Source organism: Molothrus ater, chromosome 2, assembly GCF_012460135.2.
Source record: "Molothrus ater isolate BHLD 08-10-18 breed brown headed cowbird chromosome 2, BPBGC_Mater_1.1, whole genome shotgun sequence".
Taxonomy (NCBI): domain Eukaryota; kingdom Metazoa; phylum Chordata; class Aves; order Passeriformes; family Icteridae; genus Molothrus; species Molothrus ater.
The window spans coordinates 61,782,392-61,802,952 of record NC_050479.2 but is presented as its reverse complement, the minus strand read 5'-3'; the positions used below and the strand labels follow the sequence as shown (position 1 = coordinate 61,802,952).

The window sequence follows — 20,561 nt, the reverse complement described above, 5'->3', positions numbered from 1 at the left end:
TTGAGGCATGGTGGTGTATCCAGTGCCTGCACTAACCAGGGCCATGAACTCAGCCAGCAGAGGTGCAGTGTGGGTTGCTGCCTCTGTTTCCACTATTTTCACCATAGCTGGTCTAAAGACTTCACTTCAAGTTCAAGTTCAAGCACAAAAGGTCCCTCAGAGCATGAGGAGCAATAGCATAGCCCTTTCTCCTGGGTGGGTGCCTCAGGTTTGCAGCTGCAGACTCAGAGATGTGTTTGTGCATTCTTTACCTCTTGGAGGTCTTTAACTCTTGCATCTACCCTACATACTTCCCCTGAATTTTCTATCAAGTGATTGGAGCTGTAATGATAGTAGGAAGCCATAGATTTACACCCTCAAGTGAGCAGGCATCCATTTCTCCCTCCATGGGCTGAGTTGTCTCCAGCACAGCAGGAGAAGCCCATTGTGGTACACATCTTTCCTGACTAAAATTGAATTGTCCTTCTGTGTCTTGTCTAGAAACCAGTTAAACCTCTGTGGGTGTGTGCTGAGGATGGGTTTGGTCCTGTCTGCATGTAGAGAGGGTGTCCAGAGGGATGTTCTTTCAGCACCACTTAGAATCAAGTGAATTTCACTCCAGGACTCTTCATGGGCTGTGAAAAGAGCTGACAGTCTTCAGAGTTAGGGACTTACCCCTCAAATATCAAAGGCAGAACAAATGTGTCACATCTAAAGCAATTTGTTGCATTTTTAGCAGAAACCCTGTGTCGTAGTCCGAATCTAGTCATGGTTTGGTTGGAGGATTTTTTCCATAAGAAAAGCACCATGTGCTTATAAATTGGCCTTTGCCAAGTTACATGGTCTTGAAAAGAACTGCTCTGTAATAAGCTGCATCATTAAAAAGAAATTTTTCTGTGAGCAGCAGAGCCCTGGTTTCCTGTGGTTTGGTGCCTCATGGTGGGATTATGTTGCATCTAATGAGGAGTACTCTGGCTGAAGCCTTTTCTCCTGTTCATAAAGACACTGTCTCATGTGAGTTCTCTGGTGTCTATAATCCATTTGGGATCAAACTGCCATTGTTTAGGCTCTCTCCTGTCTGTCAATGTAATTCTGCCCACGTGGCCAACTGTTCCTCCCTGGAGACATGAAAGGGTCATGCTGCTGTACCCTGATGCCTCTTCTCTCAGAAATGGTTGAAAATTAAAGCATTTGAGAATTCCATCCCGTAGTTCAATTTGACTGAAATTGGCCAACAGGCTAAAAGATAACTGAGAATAATACTGGACTGACACAACAATATAATAAATCTAATTTTATTAGGTAATTGGGCAATAAATGGTAGAAAGTAAATACTGGAGCAGATTAAACATGGAAAAACTGTTCATAAATATTTATTCAAGCATTTAAATACACTCAAGGTGACCATTTTTTCCCTGTTTTGCATTTCAATTCACAGCCATAAGAATGACCAGCAAGAGCACAAACACCCCGATAGTTATACTCACACCTCAAAAGTAAATGTAAAATAATATTTTTTCTCAAACTTTTTTTAAAAAGTGACAGAGAATTATTAAACATTTCTTTCTAAATACTATGAATTTAAAATTTTGAAATGACTGTCAAACAATTCAGAAGCCAGATTTTGAAAAAGGTTCTTGCCAAGCCAAAGAATAAAAATAGATCACATGGTTTGTACTGAGTTTCAAGAATTTTCAATAAACCTGAAATGAACAAAGTTAGACCAGAAATCCTTTGTTGAAGTGGTTTATAGAAATATTTCAGAAATGTGAGTTGTGAAAAGGAATTCATAGTTATGTGCACACACAGAAATCCACAAGTTTAGGAAAAAAGAAAGATATATTATATAAGTTGCTCATTGTAATTTATTTTTCCAGTTCCCAAGCCATAGAGACATGTTTGTCATAAAAAGATTTTTGAAGACATTTGTATTTTCTTACCTTGGGTGCAGTTTAGATGGATGAGCTACCAGTGTTCTCCATGTTTCTCAAATTAGGAGAATGCATTTCTAAATTCAATTTCATCCTCAGTGGAAATGGTTTCTCTCACTCTGGTAATCTTTGGTGAAGAATTATACATAGTCTATAAAGCTTCAAATTTCAAAACCTAATTTTAAATGTTAGTCAAGAGGTTAATTTAAGATTCATCTTCCAAAAAGGGAGTTAAATAAAACTGATAGGAGGCTGGAACTTGTCGAGTGGTTGAGAGGTTTATCAGCATGTGAGTATGAGTTCATTAGTTTTAATTAGTATAATCACTAATTTTGCATTAACAGTTTGGTGAGAGAAAGTAATTGCACACACCCACTGTATTAGATTGGGAGATTAGAATTCATTTTATGAGGCAATCAGCATTTCAGGAATTTTTTTCAAAAGGCTTTTATGATCTGCCATTGCAGTAGCCTCCTTCACCAAAGAGTTTAAATTAACCATAACTTTCATCCTAATGGGATGCAAAAATTAATGTGGAATTAAGTGTGAACCAGTAATCCCACTGCGATAAGCAGGCAGCTAAAGCCACAAACGTTGATTAGTTTATAATGACCTGTTTTATTTCCCAGACAATGATAGTCATTTATCTGTCCTCAATTCATTATCTTCTCAAAAAGTTTATATTCTTGAATTTTATACAGCAAAACAAATAAAATATGAGGAAGGGAAAAATAGAACAGTACTATTGAAGTAATAATTGTCAAAAGAAAAAACTGCCAGCTTCAATAGTAAGGCTTAATTTGTCAATTATTCTTCATATCAAATGCCAGAGAAGAAGAAACAGCTCCCTTTGACACCCAGTGCCTTGGGAAGAGCCATGAATTTCACAGCAACAGCAATCACAGCCCTGCTCTATCCATCATAACCTTTGGCAGCTACTGACACAATGAGAACAGATGGAATTGTCATCCTGGTTGGCAAGGAAGCCCTGGTCGTCTGAGATTTAGGACAGTTTACCCAAGAGATTGCCTTCCAACACATCCGTGCAAGTTCTGGTGGGGAAAACTACTTACAGCAAGGCTGTAATGAAAGCTTTCATGGTATCCATAACAAGACAAGATAACACCCCCCTTGCAGCAAATCTACCACCCATTATATGGGATTATGCTTGCCCCTGGATAAAACAAATCTCTGCTCAAAAATCCCAAATCTGCAACGAGTTGGATGGGGCATGGAGGAGAACAACTGTTAAATGTTAGAACTATAATGTAGTTCATGCAATTTTGGGTACATATATTAAAATAAGGGGATGTGGGACACTATTTAGGGAATTACATTAATCTTCCTAGAACATATGCTAAAGCAAAATGTATGTATATATGTACATACTGCTATAAGGGACATTAATGGATGTAAGAGATGTACCTTTATAAGAGGAGTTCAGAGAGACAAAAAAGTTTAAACAGCTGAAATTTAGGCACAGCTAGAGAGACTGCATCTCAGTCTCTCTGGAATCAGCTGGTGTCACCTTTAGAAACTGAACTACTCCAGCTAAGCTCTGAATCCTGCACTCTAAGGGCTGCCTTACTCTACAGGCTGCAGAGGCAGTCCCAGGTAACCAGGTTTCTGTCTTGGGTGGGTGAAGTAAATACTCAAAATTGGGTAAGATGAATCATGACCAGCATGCCTGTGCCTTAGGGTTTGTCTATACACACAGTTATTGTGGAGAGACATTACTCTTCCTGAATAGCATTACCTGTGAATACACTTTTGGCTGAGTAAGACTTATTTCTCTTCAACAACATCCCCTTGAGAGAGTCAGAATAGTTTGCTTTTAGTCCTCACGTGGAATTTTTCTGCTGCCTTTTTAGCAAGCTGCCCTACCTTAATCTAAATTTACTTTAGTATAAAAATGCCCTAAATCTGCCATCCCATCACCTTTGAGAGCAATTTAAGATTTATGGTAGTAAGAGCATCAATTAGGCACAAATACATTGACCAAAAAAATAGTGACAGTATCATATACAATAAAAACTGACATTTATTTCACAAATTATGGGTGTAATAAAGCCTATTGTTTCAGGAAAAATGCCTGTATTTGCCCGTATGTTTCATTAAAGAATAATAATGCCATACATATTTCATTCCCTTGTTCTGAGCAGCAAAACTCTTAACTATATAAAATGCCCCATGCTGTCCTTGCTTTGTTGGGTTGTTTTTTCTTTTTAATCAGATTTTTCCCCTGAACTAATGAAATTGCTCCTTAAACACATACATCATTTTCATTTGAAGTGACTTATCATGGCTCAAAGAGTTTGTCTGCTCTCCTGGAGAACAAGGCAACTGCCATCTCCTTGTGCTGTGCAGATCCAGGTCAGGACTGCCTCTGATCCCCGGTGTGCTGAGTTCTCTGCACCCCCACTGGTGCTGCCGTAGGTAGAGTGTGGGTGACTGATGTCTGTGGGGTCTGCACCTTGCACATCTGCACTGCTTTCTGGTCCGCTTGCTCTCACATTTAATTTCTCTCTTCCCATAGTATGCACCGACCCGCTGTGCCGCTGCGCAGGCATCCACAGACCAAGGCATCCTTCCTCCCTGCCATCACCATGAAGTGGTGCACGACCCCCAGCTGGTCCCCTGCACGTGCCCGCTCTTCTCCTGCCCATGGGAAGGGCATCTGGAGGTGGTGGTGTCCCACCTGAGGCAGACCCACCGCATCAACATCCTTCAGGGCGCGGAGATTGTCTTCCTGGCCACGGACATGCACCTGCCTGCGCCCACGGACTGGATCATCATGCACTCTTGCCTTGGCCACCAGTTTCTGCTGGTCCTCAGGAAGCAGGAGAAGTATGAGGGCCACCCCCAGTTCTTCGCCACGATGATGCTGATTGGCACGCCCACCCAGGCCAACAACTTCACCTACCGGCTGGAGCTCAACAGGAACCAGAGGCGCCTCAAGTGGGAGGCGACGCCCAGGTCGATCCTGGAGTGCGTTGACTCTGTCATTTCGGACGGGGATTGCCTTGTGCTGAACACTTCCCTGGCTCAACTCTTTTCCGACAACGGAAGCCTAGCGATAGGAATCGCCATAACCACCAGCAAAGTTCACAGCTCCGAGGCTGAAATGTGATGGGGAGGAGGAAGAGGAGGAGGAACCACAGCAACAACAATGGTGCTCTAGCTGCCTTCTGAGAGCCAGAACTCGGGGACTTTTTATGGGGGGTCTCGGGTCTTTTATGGTATTTAGTACTTGTCCACAGTGGGCATTATGTAAACATCCCGTGGTTACGGTCCCTATGTCATGTATTTACCATTTTGCTAATACAGTTTTATGAGAAATTTTAAAGAGGCTAATCAATTTATTGTCGCCCTCCAGCAGCACTGGAAACAACACTTGTTAATGAAAAGTGCAACCAGGGAGACTGGCAGAAACCTTTGGTCCAACCATGCTCTGCAAATATGTTTCCTTCATTGCCTGCCTAATGGACCAGAGGCCCCCGTACCTGATGAAAGGTCAAGTGTTCCACTACAGGACAAGAGCACCCAGGTTTCCATATTAGCAACAGTGATTTACCTCCTGTATTTTGGGCACAGCCAAGCCCTGTGGGAGCTGGCAGTTTCAGAGCTCCCTTCAGCTTCTGAGGAAACAACTTTCTCACCCAAATAGTGAAAACTTAGAAGAAAAAGTCACCCCCTCTGCTGAGCAGAGGGCTTGGAAGCCTTATCCTGCTTTAAACTGGGAATGGCAGCTAGTGGTTGGTCACTGTGAGCATGGTTAAATCTTAATCATAAACAGCAGGGAGAGGTTGCTAGATGGTCTGGCCATAGGATGGATATAACCATACCCAGCCATTGGGGCATTCATTTTTTTAGCTGCTGTTTCCTTAAGCATTCAAAAAGAGATTTTCAGAGAATAAAGCATAAGGAGGGTCTTAAGCTGGGCACTGATCTTGCTACTGAATTCTGTGCCAGTTAGACCCTCAGTTTGTGCTGCTAAACATTGATGCACAGCAATATAGATAGGACAGCTATTTGCAAATTGGCTTTGAGATTTGACAGGCATTCCTTTGAAAAAAAAACTCAACTTTTTTTGCCTTGCATACATTTTGTGGGGTGGTAGTGAGGGTCGACTGTCACTTTCTTCTCCTGAGGGTATTTCACAAACAATGATGGTCACAAAAAGACACTGGGCTTCTCTAAGAGCTTCTCCCTTGGATGGTTCCTTGGGGGAGAGTTGGAAGCAGGTGGTGGTCATCTCCTGTCACTCATTCCCATCTGCAGTCAGGCCTGTTTCCTCCACAGCCAACAGCAGCAGTGAAATCCCACTGCAGTAGGTGACGTGTTGAAGGAGGGGGCTCAACAGATAGTGTGACACATGAGAAGCATGGGAAAGTGTCTTTTCCTGTTTTCCCTTCTGCCTGTGTGTGGCTGTGGTCTGGCTGCTCCTGAATGCTTTTTCAAGAAACATCTGGTGGGTTGGGTCAGTTAGTAGCTAGAGAGTGAGACTCATAGTTTGAGCCCCTTGGAAAACCAAGGAAGGGGGGAAACAATCTAAGAACAGTCCTTCAGTGTTTCAAAATGCATCTCACTCTAGCTCTGGGTAGGCAAAACCACTGATGCTGATCTCTCCCACCCGTTGCTCTCCTGAGGATTACTATAAATGATGCATGAAGTAAAATGAATTGTAGTTTTCCTGAGATGAATGCCATGCAGGTAAATGACTTCCGAGGCATAGATGCACCTCTCCCTGCCTGGATTTTCACAGCAGGTCAGAGAAGGGTGAGGGTCTCTTCAACAGGCTGCTCAAGCTGAGGTTTGAGGAAGTCTCAGTCCCTGTAAGAAGGCACTGGAGCATAGCTTCCCAGCTCTCCCATCTCTGAATTTAGGGGGCCAAGGGTGGCACACTGATTTGCAGAGCCTCACTGGAACAGGCGGGCTTCAGAGCGGCTGGTTTTTTCCCTGCGGTGTTAAATATTCAGGACCAGCAAATGCTGCCCTTTCCCTAAGTGATAGCAATAAATAAATCATTGGTGTTTTTGTGGACTGAAACTGGCTTCTCCAGCTCCTCTAACAATTCTTCTGTTGGTGAATTAAAACAAAGCAAAGGCAATAAAACCTCAATAAAACCAGTTCCTCTAGTTTAAACTTCCTGAGCTCTTTGTACTGTGAGGTAGAGACCAAATGTAATGATGCTTTTGTTGCCTGACCACAAGTTCTAGGGTGAGAGATATTATTTAGTTATTCATTTTTTTAGTCTATTTACTTCTTGTTAGTTGGCACATTTTTTTCTTGAAATATCGACTGAAATGTAGGCATTCTGGGGCATGGTCCTCGCCAAAGGACCAGTGTATTTCTGGCAGGATGAGTGTAACAGTATCAGCTCTCTGGAATGGGTATCTCCATCCCTTGCCAGCACCCTAGTTTTGAAGGAGGGATAGTGGAAATGTGACCTTCCCAACATAACCTGCCACACATCCCATGTGTTCTTCTCCCAGAGCTTTCTAGTGACCACACCAACAGTTCAGCTTTTCCATTTTGTTTTCAGTCTTTTCCCTTCATCTGATAGCTGCCTTTCTCAGCACATTTTCAAGCCCTCAAACTGTTGTTTCACCCTGTGACTTGCAGAGCCCACGGCACTTCTTGCCTTCTCACATTTGTACCTGTTGGATGCCATTGTTTAAATTGTTCTCACTACTTTCTGAAACCAACCAAGTAACATCCTTTATCAATTTTCTCCACATCTGCAAAGACCCAGCTCTGGCAGGGATTTCAGAAATTCAGATACATCGGAGTACTGATGAAAATCTTGAAAATCTGTCCAGTGTGACTCCCAGTAAAGAAAAGGAAGATGTATTTTGGGGAGAAATGAGATATGGTTACCTAAATCCAGCTTTCATAAGTGTCTCAACATGAAGTGCAAATGTTTTAAGGTATATTTAAGGACTTTCTACCATAGAAGATATTCTAATTCTGTCATAATTCAAAGCCTATGAGCAACCTTGTACTGCCATAAAGGAAAGGTGAAGCAAATATTCCGCATGGTAGGACATAAATCCTAAAATACTGGCAAGTAGGATCAACAATGAAATTCAATTTGCAAGCATTCTTTTAGTGCTCATGGTATAACATTTTTTATAGCTCTGCTTATGGTTGAAAGGCAGCTGAATCTTGGCTTCCTAAATTTGATCTGAAATCAGGCCTTCTAAAACTAATTCTGAACTCGAATATTTTACATCTTTACAATGTATTAAATCTGAATTCCTGCCTTCCTGTGAAGAACACAGCACCTTACATCTCTTGGAAGTAAGGAAGTATCCTTCATGTGGTGCAGGAGAAAATGAGGTCTTTCAAAATTGCTATGCAGCTGTTGCAAAATTCTATTTTCCCAACTACCTGGGAGTCATGTTCCCTCTTTGTTTTGGTGGTGTTTCAGTCGTCTTTTGGTTTTCTACAAAATATTGGCTTTGGGTTTGTGGTTTTATTTTTAGGATTTTTATATATCTCTGTTCACAGATGGATTTTCTTGTGCTTAGTTTAGTAAATTGCAACAATAATTTCATCAGGCTGAGACAGATGGATTGCTACCAGACCCACTAGAAAACCTACTTTGGTTCATCAGCACTATCCATCAGACACCATGTGAATGTAAATGTCAGATCTGCAGTAAAACAGCATTAGTGCTTTCAGCTCAATCCCATTATGAATTAAGCTCACATCATATATCCATGACTCCTTATAAATCAGCTGAAGCATCCTGAGTCTCATCATCTTGAAGATGACAAAGGATCTTGCTGTGCCAATGCTGGCTGTAGGGCTTGTTGAGAAGCAGGGCAGTAGTCCTCTTCCCACTGGATTTGATATCACACCCTCTGTTTCATACCATCCTTATGAATACAGGCCAATAATCTACTGAAGGAACAAGAGGTGGTAAATTCTGGACAAGTTAGGGTTATAGCAAAATTAGTCACTTACAATAAATTGCTGGATGCTACTGCATGGCTCTCTCTTTTGTGCATCAGAGGAACTAAATCCAATTGACAGTACTGTAGTACAGGTGATTTATCTGTTTTTCTAGCCCAACACACACCTGACAAACACTTTAATTGGAGAAGAGTCTATCAGAACAGACTCAGATGAGCTTCTTCTGCAATTGAATCAGAAACAGCTTCTCACATGGAAGAGCTGCAGATTTTGAACTGTTCAGACACAAGCATAAGTTTTTAATTATTTTTTTTTTGAGTTCAATAAACTCTGCCTGCTCACACCATCAGAGCGAAGGGCAGAAAACAAAGATTGCCATGTGTCATCACCAGAACTCTTCACACACAAATATGATTCACCTTCTGCAGAGATGAGCCTGCAGAAACAGAGAGGGTTTCATTTCACAGCAGGGTAGCACAGGACACCACCTGCAAGCTCCAGAGCCGTGCACATAGAGCAGAGGCAGAGCTCATCCTCCAGACAGAAGCTACTCAACAGGAACCCCTCAGAGTGGGGTCACAGCGGGGCTGCCAGGAAAGCAAACAGCAGGAGTTAAGGGTCTGTGTAGAGAGGTTTCTCTTCTCATCAGCACCTTCCACCTGGCTACAGAGTCTCTCCTCTCCTGGGAACCTTGTCTCTGGAGCAGTGCAGGTGATCAGATCACCTGGGTCTGCATGTGAGTGGTCCTGCACAAGGATGCTGCATCGTGAGTGCGAACATCCAGCCCCAGTACTGCCTGGCTCCTTTGGGATTGGTGGGCACCCAGCTACCTGCAGCTGCTAGTGATTCCTCCAGGTCCTGACACCTGACAGTTCTGCTGTCTTTCACCTGCATAGCTCCCACCAGGGCAGTAAAGTACTTGCTGAAAACCACACAAAAGATCTTTGGCAGAACATCCCTTTAAACGTCTACCTCATACCCCTGGCTAGGACTACAGTCATTCTTTCTCTCTCCACACAGGCAATACACTAGTGCATAGTTTTCTTATCTCCCTTTGGGCTCTGCCACTCCAGAAAATACATGTGAAAGATTAGGAGGCAGTGATAATCTTCCAGGGAATAATGAGGACTAACTTTCATTGCAAAGATGGCTCTTCTCACAGTACTTTCACAAAAGGATGCCAGGTTCCAAGAAAGAAACTAACAAACTCTAGTGGAAGGCAAATAGGAAACACCAATTGCAAAGCCTACTGTCCTTCAACCAGAAGGAGCTTTATTTCTTCCAGGTAGGGAAAATCCTCCTGAGACACTGCCTATCTGAATACATCACTTAATCTTGTAGAAAGCTCCAGGACAGAGAGGTTCTTCCTGTTAGAAATTGCATCAAGTAACCTTATTGAAGATAAATGGCTTTGAACTTTCATAGCAACAGTGATGAAATGCTTCAACGTCCATGCAGCACAGACTGAAAAATAGAGCTTTTAGACAAAGAAATAAACTTATTCAAATGCAAACGTGAGATTTAGGGCAGAGTTTCCAGGTGATCGTAAAAGCACTTTTCTTATTGCTGAGACTGGATGTCTGCATAGCAAGAGATATCTCTCTGCCAGCCAGGTATTATTGGCTTGGGTTCAGGAAAAACTCAGATATTCTTTGTTTCTCTGCTAAGTGAGACCACTTAAAGAAGTAAAGCAAACACTGTAATGCATGAAACAAGTTGGAAAGGATCTTTGTTTTCAGATCAGACTGCCTGCTGAGCAGACTGTGGGGAAGGGACTGCATCTCCCACCAGTTCAAGGTGAATCCAGACTGGAAAACAGAGTCTATATAGACATTTTCTTCATGTTGCAATCTCTGCTTCAGCCACTAAAGATAACAGCCGCCAAGCAGCTGGCTTGAAGACTTCGATGACTCTGAGACTGTTCTCTAAATATCTGCTAAGATCGACTTTTAGGCTGAGATGGCATCAGGGCACGAGACAGGAAGGCTCCACAGAGGCTCTGCAAGGCTCCTCAGTGAGAGTGCATGGAAGGGATGCAGGCAAACCTTACATCTCTGCCTGTGTCTTTTACAACAGAACCACTGGGCACACCCACAGGGATCCGTCTGGGTCTTCCCTAACAAACTGTGGCAAATAGCTGGGCCACAAAACTGATGCTACCATTCCAGAGTGGTTCACTCTAACAGCAGTCAAAAGCAATGTGTGTTCCTCCCTTAGCTTTGAGAATTAAAACAGCATCTGGCACATCAGAAACATTTGGCCTGTTCTTATCACCATCAGATATTTCCTATTTCAGGATACAGGTTCCTCTTGGCTTGTGACTGTGACAGTAGAACACAAAACATGGCTGGATGCTACTGCAACTTCCACTGTACAGTTCTGATCCAGAGAGAGATCTCTGGGAGCTACAGTAACACAATGAATAATTGTATAATATACTAACATAAAATAATAACACAGTGAGAGCAGATAACATCTTTAAAAGTAGCAGCTGATATTGAAAGGGGTCATTACCTAAAGTGAGCTTCAGGAGAGGCCTGTGTTTTTGCCTAATTGAGATGTGCAGGGAGATATCCAGAAGAGTGACAGTCTCAGGACAACTCTGATTACTCAAAGAAATGCTGAACAAAAAAAAAAAAAGATTAGTGCAAGAGTCCTGAGTGAAACAGAAATATATTGCTGTTGCCTCTGGGCAGCAGTTTCTTGTAGCATGTGTCCTTGGAAAAGGAATTCCAGTAGGCAGAGAGGGTTGAACTTCAGCATGTCACAGCTGCTGCACCATCACTTCTAGAGTTTTTGCTAAGAAATATTTAATCAGGACTGCAAAAAAAAATGGAGAGTATAAATATCCACTGGATGGTGTGACCAGTGTGAGAGCTGCCAAGGAGATTTATCCAGCTTCCTCTGGGTAAGCCTCCACACAGCTCCTCTGCTGGATTGGCAGAATACAGGGACAGCCCCAGGTATCAGGAGGACTGGCTGGATTCCTGGCAGACTGTAAATTGTTTTTGCAATTGTACAGTGACTGTGTGTGATAAACTCCCATGCTGAAAACCAGTGAAGATTAAACCTGAGCCCTCCAGCAGTGTGTGTCTGCACTGGCTGATCCTGACAGCCAGGCTGTGGATGATGGCAAACTCATTGGCCTTACAGCCTATATGCAGGACTGGCACGTGTTGGTGGTTGCGTATACACTGAGAAGTCATGTTGAAAAAGGATTTCTGCATGAGCTATGTCCTTAGTATGTTGAGGGCAAGCATGCAATCATACTGTCTGCTGGATCACACCTCACCCATGCCTCCTGATTGCTCTTCTCTCTGCTGGAAACATGGATGAACCAGAGCTGAATCACCAGCCATGGAGATCTCCAGGCACTGAGGCCTGCGATGGACACCACAGGGGTGTTCATCCTGGAGGGCCCATGGCCGCGCACAGAGGGAAACACCTAAGAGCGCCTGACCCAAATATGGAGAAATCTTTGTATGTGAGCCATAACGTCACATTTCCACATATCAGAGGATTTATTTCTGCAAAACACACTCATCCTGACTCAATTTGCCACCTAAGTGAAAGCCCTGACATTACTTATGAAGTTTCCATATGCAGGTGGTGGTTGCACTTCCCATTCAGCCTCGAAGGCTGGCAGGTGAGATGGGCTCTCAGTTCCTCAGTGACATGACTTTCTTCTATAGGCACAGTGTAGCTCTTCTCCAGACTTAGTGATACTCCCCTAGGTGCAGACTTGCTGCAGAAACCCCTCTGCACCATCTGGCCACGAGATCAGAATGATCCATCCCAGTCCCCAGAGCTGTAAAGCTGTTATTTCACACTGCATTTGCTGTGGGGTTATTATTTGATCTGACCACAGCACAAGCATCAGAACCCATCCTGCCGTAACAGTCCCACCGTTTGGCCAGGTTAAGGCACTTGCTCAGCCATGGTGGGTCAGCTGCCCATCCTGGAGCTAAACTAACCCTACACATGACACCCATCTACAAGGCTGATATGCTGTCTAACAAAACAAACCCCATTCTCCTCTCCTGTTTGCACTGAGTAGACACAACAGCCAGCTCTAGAGACAGGTCTGAACCATCACAGTTTAGTTAGAAGCTAATATGCAGGTAAAAATTGACAGTGGGACTAATGATAGCAAAATTTAATTCGGGTACAAGGACTAGTGGACTTCAGCAGCAGCTCAAAACAAGAATGGGAAATGCTGATACTGATTATGGTAAGTGGGGATTATGGCAATGTATCCAAATGCAAAGGTGACAGGAAAAAGACGCTCCTAGGTCAAGAGGCTTTTCTGGAGCAACCTTTAGTTTTGGTGTTAGGGCCCTGGCAGAAGGCTGACACAGCTTGGGTTTTAGACCAGTCAGGTTGGGCAGCAGCCAAGAACAGCTTTTATTCATTACATGTAAACTGAGCAAATTGTTCAGGGAAGGGAGTCAATAAACATGGAGTCTCATGGCACAGTTTTCCCAGAGTGACCTTTCAAAGCATAATTGCATGTTGAAAGACTCAATGGGAGTTGTCTCTGATCAGAGAAGCACTAATCAAACTGGGCTAGGGACTTACCTGTACTCAAGTGGGGGTGTGTCAGAAAAGGGCTGTGTAGTTAGAGACTGCTTTTGGCTAGGTCCCATGTGAGGCTGTGATTGGAAGAGCTTCAAAAATCTTTGGCCTCAGGCTCTCTGGGAAAAGTAAGAAATAATAGTGGTGATACTGGGAAGCATCTTCATTATCACTAGAATCCCTATGGCTTACTGCTCTCTTCTCATCCAGTGGTGATAACCACATTCAGATCACTTCATCTAGGAGGGATTTTGATTGTGTTCATGGAAGTGCATGACTGATCCTCAGTCCCTCAGACCACAGCCTTCAGGCTGCAGCTCCAGCTCAGTGTCATGGGCTGTGGGGTCACCATTCACAAGAGCTATCCCCTCATTGCCCCACCTCCAAGCTTCTTCCCTGGAAAGCAGGCTTGCCCCCAGCCTGAACACCTCACAAAACTACCCTTGTTCTTCCACAGGTAACAATATCATCCTCTTACAATGCTTGAAGGCCTTCTCTTTAATTCCATTAAGATGAACCTTTTCCAGCTGAAAAAGTTAACCCGTGCCACCTTTGTATTACGTCAACATAATTGCACAAGTATTCATATCCCCAGAGGGGTAGGCAATCCTGGGCTTCTCTTCAGCCTTGTCTTAGATGCCACATGCCATAACACAGTATCACTTCCCAGGACAGACACGTTGAACCCTAAGGCAAACTAGCTCAAGGCATCGCAAATCGCGCAGCAGTTGGAAAACCAGCCAGAGGCTGAGAGGAATCCTTCCAGCTCCAGCAAGCTGATAGAGGCATCAAGGAGTGCACTGAGGAGTGCTCAGAGCTGGGCTGGCAAGGTGAGCACCCCTGGAGCTCAGCAGAGGACTATGGAGGAGAGTGTTTCCTGGAAGATGACTACTGCATTATTAATGGCAGTTCAGGTCACTTAGTCCAAACACTTAGATTATCCTCTGAGACGCTGGGGTGTGTCCATCTGTGAGCACCAATGACAGAATTGCAAAAGCCCATTTCCTCTTTTAAAATTCAAGCAGTGCCTGCTGTGCTACTATGTCAAGAAAATGAATCCTTTGAGAAATTGAAACTGTTCTTTTTTTGGATAGACAGTGCAAGGCTGATCCTTACAGAACCATAGAATTGTTTAGGTTGGAAAAGACCTCTAAGATCATTGAGTTCTACCATTAACACAGCATTGCTAAGGCCACCTCTAAACCTCAGTGCCACATCTCAAATCTTTTAAATGCCCCCAGGGATGGGGACTCAATCCCTTCCAATGGACAGCCTATTCCAATGCTTTACCACCCTTTCCATGAAGAAATCCTTCCTGATGTCCAACCTGAACTTCCCCTGGTGCAGTTTGAGGCTTTGTACTCTCATCCTGTCACTGGTTGCCTGGGAGAAGAGGCCAACCCCACCTGGCTCCACCCTCCTTTCAGGCAGTTGTAGGAGTGATAAGGTCCCGCCTGAGCCTCCTTTTCTCCAGGCTAAACTCCCCCAGCTCCCTCAGCTGCTCCTCATCAGACTTGTGCTCCAAACCATTCCCTAGCTCTGTTGCCCTTCTCTGGACATGCTCCAGCACCTGGGAGTCCTTACAGTAAGGGGCTCAGAACTAAACACAGGATTTGAGATATGGCCTCACCAATGCCCTTGGGAGCAGGGGAACAATCACTGCCCTGATTCTGCTGGCCACACTATTGCTGATACAGGCCAGGATGCCATTGGTCAAGCACAAATAACCTGCCTGAACTGAGGTAAGATATGCCAGATAGGAATTTAAGTGAAGAAAATAGCATAGGAATAGTTTATTTACTGCACAAATCCTAAGCAGTGTTTTTCTCCACACATATTTTGACACATATTTGTATTTGCTGTCATTCATATGCCACTGTCTCCCCAAATATTTGACTTTGTCTCAACATGTTACATTTCATGAAGTGCTCTAATTGAACATGCAATGAATGGTACCTCAGAGAGAATTTCCTAATCTGAACCAATATAATCTTCTAGAAATCCTTATGATGATGCATAACATGAAAGAGCAGCAATAAACCTTTCTATGGGTATCTGTAAAACGTTTAACAATGCGTGCCATGCAAATCCTATTTGACATTCTCAGCTTGCATCACCTGCTTGCATTGGAGGGCTACTTTTATGAGGAGGGTGGTGCATCATGAGACAGTTGAAATGAAATACTAGGAAGAAAAATTGCAAAAATGCACTGCCTGTCAAAGCTTGTCTTACAATTTGTTTGCTATATTTAATCATCTCAGTCCCAATTGCTTTGAAGATAAAAGTGTCACCATCACCAAAGGCAAAACAGAGGTCCCTGTACTCCTGCTTGGGCTGTCCCTCATGAGCTGGATTTAGGACCACCTGCAATTTGTGGCAGGAGCTTGAGAATCTGCATAGGAATCAGAGTTTTGGACCTGTGTCTAGCCCAAAGCTGGTAGGGTGAGGAAGCAAAGAAAGGGACTCTTGGCATTTTCTAATCTTTCTTTTATTTCATTAAATGGAAACAACATGAATCCGCTTCTCATTTCTTGCAGGCTTTGGGCATCGATTTTTGTCTGTTTGGGTTGTTTTCTTCTGGACAATTAATGGGGAATATACTTTAATATTACTACATAAGTTATCAAAGACCTTCACAGATTAATTACTTAATTTCAGGTGGGTTATTTGCAAGATCAGATTTGGGCAAGATCTCTAACCCTATTGCCTGTCAATTCCTGTTAACGTCATTTTTTTCTTTGCCTTCTTATTGCCAAAACCTGTTTCAGGCTCTCATGAAGCTTGATAGGAATTGCCTTGAAAATCCAGCTGAGTGATCAAAACTGACCAGACATGCAAGATGAATATTCATGGTTTATTGAAGCAACCTCCACCTCAGAGCAGGATACCTTCAGCTGACCTGTTATCTCTCATACAAATTACTACCTCATTACCATTCGTTCCTCTGGAACTCAGCTGCAAGGGACAGCAAGCTCATGTTAAATAATTCAGAAAAAGAGTGGAAGAGAACTGGTCCAGAGTGAGGCACCTGAAATTTCCTGCTGTATCTGCAAATGGAAGTGGACTTCAAGGGACTACAAGAACCAGCTTCTCCCATTGGAAATGGAGCATGGGTGTTAACCCCTTTGATTTTAGACAAGTGGAAGATAAGCATCTGCTTTTGCTCAGGTGACCTATAGTTTCTCTTGTGCAGGGTGGAGGTAGGGCACTTTGAGGATGTGATACATTTCAGGTATTTAGACATCGACTTCAGGAGGCAAAGAATAAAATCCTTATATTGTTAGCATCAACCTCCACTCTTCTGGGGCTCAATCTCCAGGAAAACCAGCCTGAAACCTACCCCAAACACCACAGGCTAGGAGTAAAGGGTACTCTGTGCTTGCACTCCTCCCAGATGTTAAAATTTCTGAGGAAGGTCATTTATTTACCAGCTGGCAATGACAAAATATTGCCAAAGGAGCTCCCTGGGCTGTGGGTTAGCACTGGGATCCAGTTCAGCAGCAAACAGAATTGATTTTCACTGTCCTCATTTCTCTGGCCTGCCAGAGCAATCCTTGCCTTTCTTTCACCAAGGTTCCTTGCCTTTCTTTCACCAGGTTCAAACACCACTTTCAAGATTAACAACTTTTTTCACAACAGACACATAAAAAATTGCTGATGATGGAGGAAGGAGATGTGAGATGTGATTTTCCTCCATTTACCCATGAACAAACACACTGGTGGTTGAGAGCAGACATGATTTGCAGAGAAGCGAATTGTGCCTTAAAACCCCAGGCAGGAAGGGGCAGAGTGCCTTTTGTGAACCAAAATGATGTTTGGGGAAGGCATTGTGGTAACTCCTTTAATACAGCCAGATTTCATGTGCAGCAAGAAGAGGCACTAAAAATAGAGCAAGATGCTAATGAGGGCCTGGTGCACACCATCTGCACAATGAGATGATGATTCTTTTTGAAAATGCAATAATTTAAGGGGTTGTTTCATTTTGTTTCTTTCTGCTGCTGCAAAATGTTCAGAAACATGAGGCTGTTTGGGTCTTCATTTTTTTCTCCTTAATCTTAGGAAAATGAAATTGTAATGGACAAAGAAGAAAACAACTCAAAGCAAGAGTTGCTTTATTTTTCCTGAGGCTGCTCACATGTGATCAGCAAACAAAGTGGGTCAGAGCAGGCTTTCATAACACTTCAAGTGCATTTCCACACAGTCCAAGATGGGGGTTCAGGATATTTTTTACAAAGAGGGACTTTGACTCTTTTCCCAATTTGTTGCCTCTGTTGCAGGTACCACTGGGAGGTCCCTGTCTTCAACTTAGTCATCTCTACACCCAAAACCCTCCTGGCAGCTCAGGTCAGCCTGGGACACTTGCTTTTGTGGCACACCACTGATTCCTTCCTTCCTGATTCCAAAGTCTGCCCCTTTGGCTCACACACACTTTCCCTGGGGATGGACATCCCACTACCCTGGGAGGAAGCCAAGCCAGAGGGAAGGAGTTGTCTGTTAGGAGCATAGGCACAGCAGAACCCAAATCCAGAATGAGATGCAGCTGTTGGTGGTGAAGCTGAGCCATCCCCAGCTCTGGTGCACCCAGGCAAAATTGCCCAATGGTTTGGGCATGATAAGGACATTGAACAATGCAGGCCTATATAAACTACACCACTGAAGGGAACCAGGCTGAAAATCACAGCAGGAAGATAAGTGCTCAGGAAACATCTTTTTTTCTTCCCATCAGCAAGAGCCAACTACCTGCCTGTTAGTCTATATTGGTGGACCATAAATGCATGAAGCAGATAAGGAACTGTTTTCTGTGCTTTCTGGCACAGGCACACTCATCTCACACACTCATCTTCCTTATTTGTAGGAATAATTGCTACTCTGGGAGGGAACAAAACAGGTATTGTCTCTTAATGCTCCCATTAAACAGAACACACAGATGGTAATTAATACATCATAGCATGGCTAAATTGTAAGGAGTAATTGCTGCAACAAGAAGTCACCCCAAGAACAGCAGGATTCAGATTAGTGTTCATTTCAAGATCAACTACTTCTTCATTCCTTTAAGAGCTAGGGACCAGCTATTCCGCATTATGGAAGATTTATTTGTCTGCTTTCATCAGTTTTGTGTCACAATGGAGCTTTGTTATCTTTAATAGATTCATGTACTCCTTCCCTAGTGCTTTGTCAAATAATAATACTTACAAGGCAATAAAAAGGAAAAGAAAGCACAAAGTAAAGAACCACCCCCTGTACCATAAGTCCTGGGTAGTGAATATGTGTATTTGTGTGTTTATTTTTGTGTGTGTAGGAGAGGGGTTGTTTATTGCACCATCCAGTGCCGAATTAAATAATATATGTACCATCTACATGCAAATGGATCCTTCATTTAGGTAATAAACTGCACCCCTGTATAATTCACCCAAACAAAGGAGCTGCGAGGACACCGCCACTAATCTTCAAAAATCAACTGTGCCTTTTCAAAAGGGATTTTTGTCTTTCTGTGAATTGATCAAACTTGACAAGTAATTTCAACCTAATGTTCACGGCTACCCTCCTCTCTCTTCACCATCTGTAGGTGAGAAATCCTATTTTCTGGAAGTGACAGGGTAATGCAGGACGCTGCAGACATCTGTAAAAAAAAAAAAATTGCTTTTCCCAGAGCTACAGGCACACCAAGGGTGGATTCAGAAAGGTTATGAGTGGTTTCTAACAAATGATAAATTCTTTATGCCTGCAACTGCCCAGATGGAGTCACGTATGTTAAGCCACTAAGTTTAATGAGAGCATCTGAGAGATTAAAACATCTCTATTTAAAATACTATCGTAGAAATGCTTCACTGGAATAGCCTTGCTCTTGTTAACAAATAAAGACTCTCAGAAGAAATTAATTCCGCAAACTTATTGCATCAATGAAAACTACATTATAGACAAAGACTGAATGCAAATTCAATTTGCTTTCAAATTTGTTTATAAAAATACCAGCTTTGACTGAAAGCTGATCAGTCCCACATCAAGCAGTAGAGATGAAGTTGAAAAAAGGTCAGTTATCATGCCAGCAGGATCAGTGACCTGACTGAGATTAATCCAAAACAATTACAAGAGAATCATGTGCAAATTTTGGTTTTTTCTCACAGGAAGTACAATTCCAGATTTAGGGTCACTTTGGGCCATATTAGGAATACAGCACAGCCCCCATGCACCAGTGGATGGAGATTTTTGTATCCCTAGGCCAAGAGTATCCAGCCTCAAACTTAAGCACATCTGTGTGCAATCCATATAAAAACACCAGTGCTGGGGGAGTAATTATTTTCTTTTTACTATGCATATTCTTTCTCCCTTTCTGGATCACTGCTACTCCTGCAAAATTGTTCAGGGTTATTTTCCCTAGCAAGTAAGAGGCTTTCATGTGATTCATCAGATGCCCTCACACCCAGCTTGAAGTGAAAATGTCTTTTACTCACCATACCTCAATCTAGATAGCTGAAGCCATGAGTTTCCTCAGCTGCTGGGTCCTGCTGCACATGCCCTGCCTCCAAGAACCAAAGGCAGCCTCTTCCCACACAGAGACCTTCCCTGCATCCTCCTCCCTTCAACCCTCTTCTAGGCATGACCCATTGCTTTTATAGACAGTTCCAATACAGCTGGAATTTATTGGTCCTTTAATTAAAACACCACCACCACTGGCTAATTAAGAAACCACCCTTTGGTAAACAAATCTCCATAAGACATTCCACATGTTCACAACAACAGGTGCAGCAAATGAAGAATTGTTTCTCATTCTTTTCTCTGATCTTCTCACAGCCTTTCCCCAGAAATCCTGGGAAAGTTTTCTATTGCTCTCTGTAGCCAGAGAGCTGCTGCCACAGGAATGCTTTAGTGGCATTTTTGGGACAGATCTGCCATGCATAAGCTGAAGTGCTCTTGAGCAGGAGGAGGTGAAGTGGTGGCCAGCAGAGGGGAGATAGGGCTTAAGGCTAGCTGAAGGTCAGGTTAAAGCACCTGGCTGGGCAAGGCAAAGAGGGTGGCAATGCACTTTGGTGTCATGATAACTTTTGAAGTTCTGAAATCTGCTTTAATTTCCCCATTAGAGGAAATCCCATAGCTTCTGATGGTTTCCACAGAAGAGGATTATGTCAAGGGAGATTGAAAAGGTCCCTTGGAAGA

General features: G+C 43.2%; 1 protein-coding gene across 1 annotated transcript in view; it reads left to right on the top strand.

Annotated features, from left to right (window-relative positions):
• Positions 1-5,256, top strand: part of SIAH3 (siah E3 ubiquitin protein ligase family member 3) — a 41,532-nt gene extending 36,276 nt beyond the window's left edge. Inside the window, exon 2 of the mRNA XM_036383471.2 lies at positions 4,447-5,256. Within this exon, the coding sequence (XP_036239364.1) occupies positions 4,447-5,040 (594 nt within the window). The 3' untranslated portion in view covers positions 5,041-5,256. The remainder of the gene's footprint in view (positions 1-4,446) is intronic.
• The last annotated feature ends 15,305 nt before the right edge of the window (positions 5,257-20,561 follow it).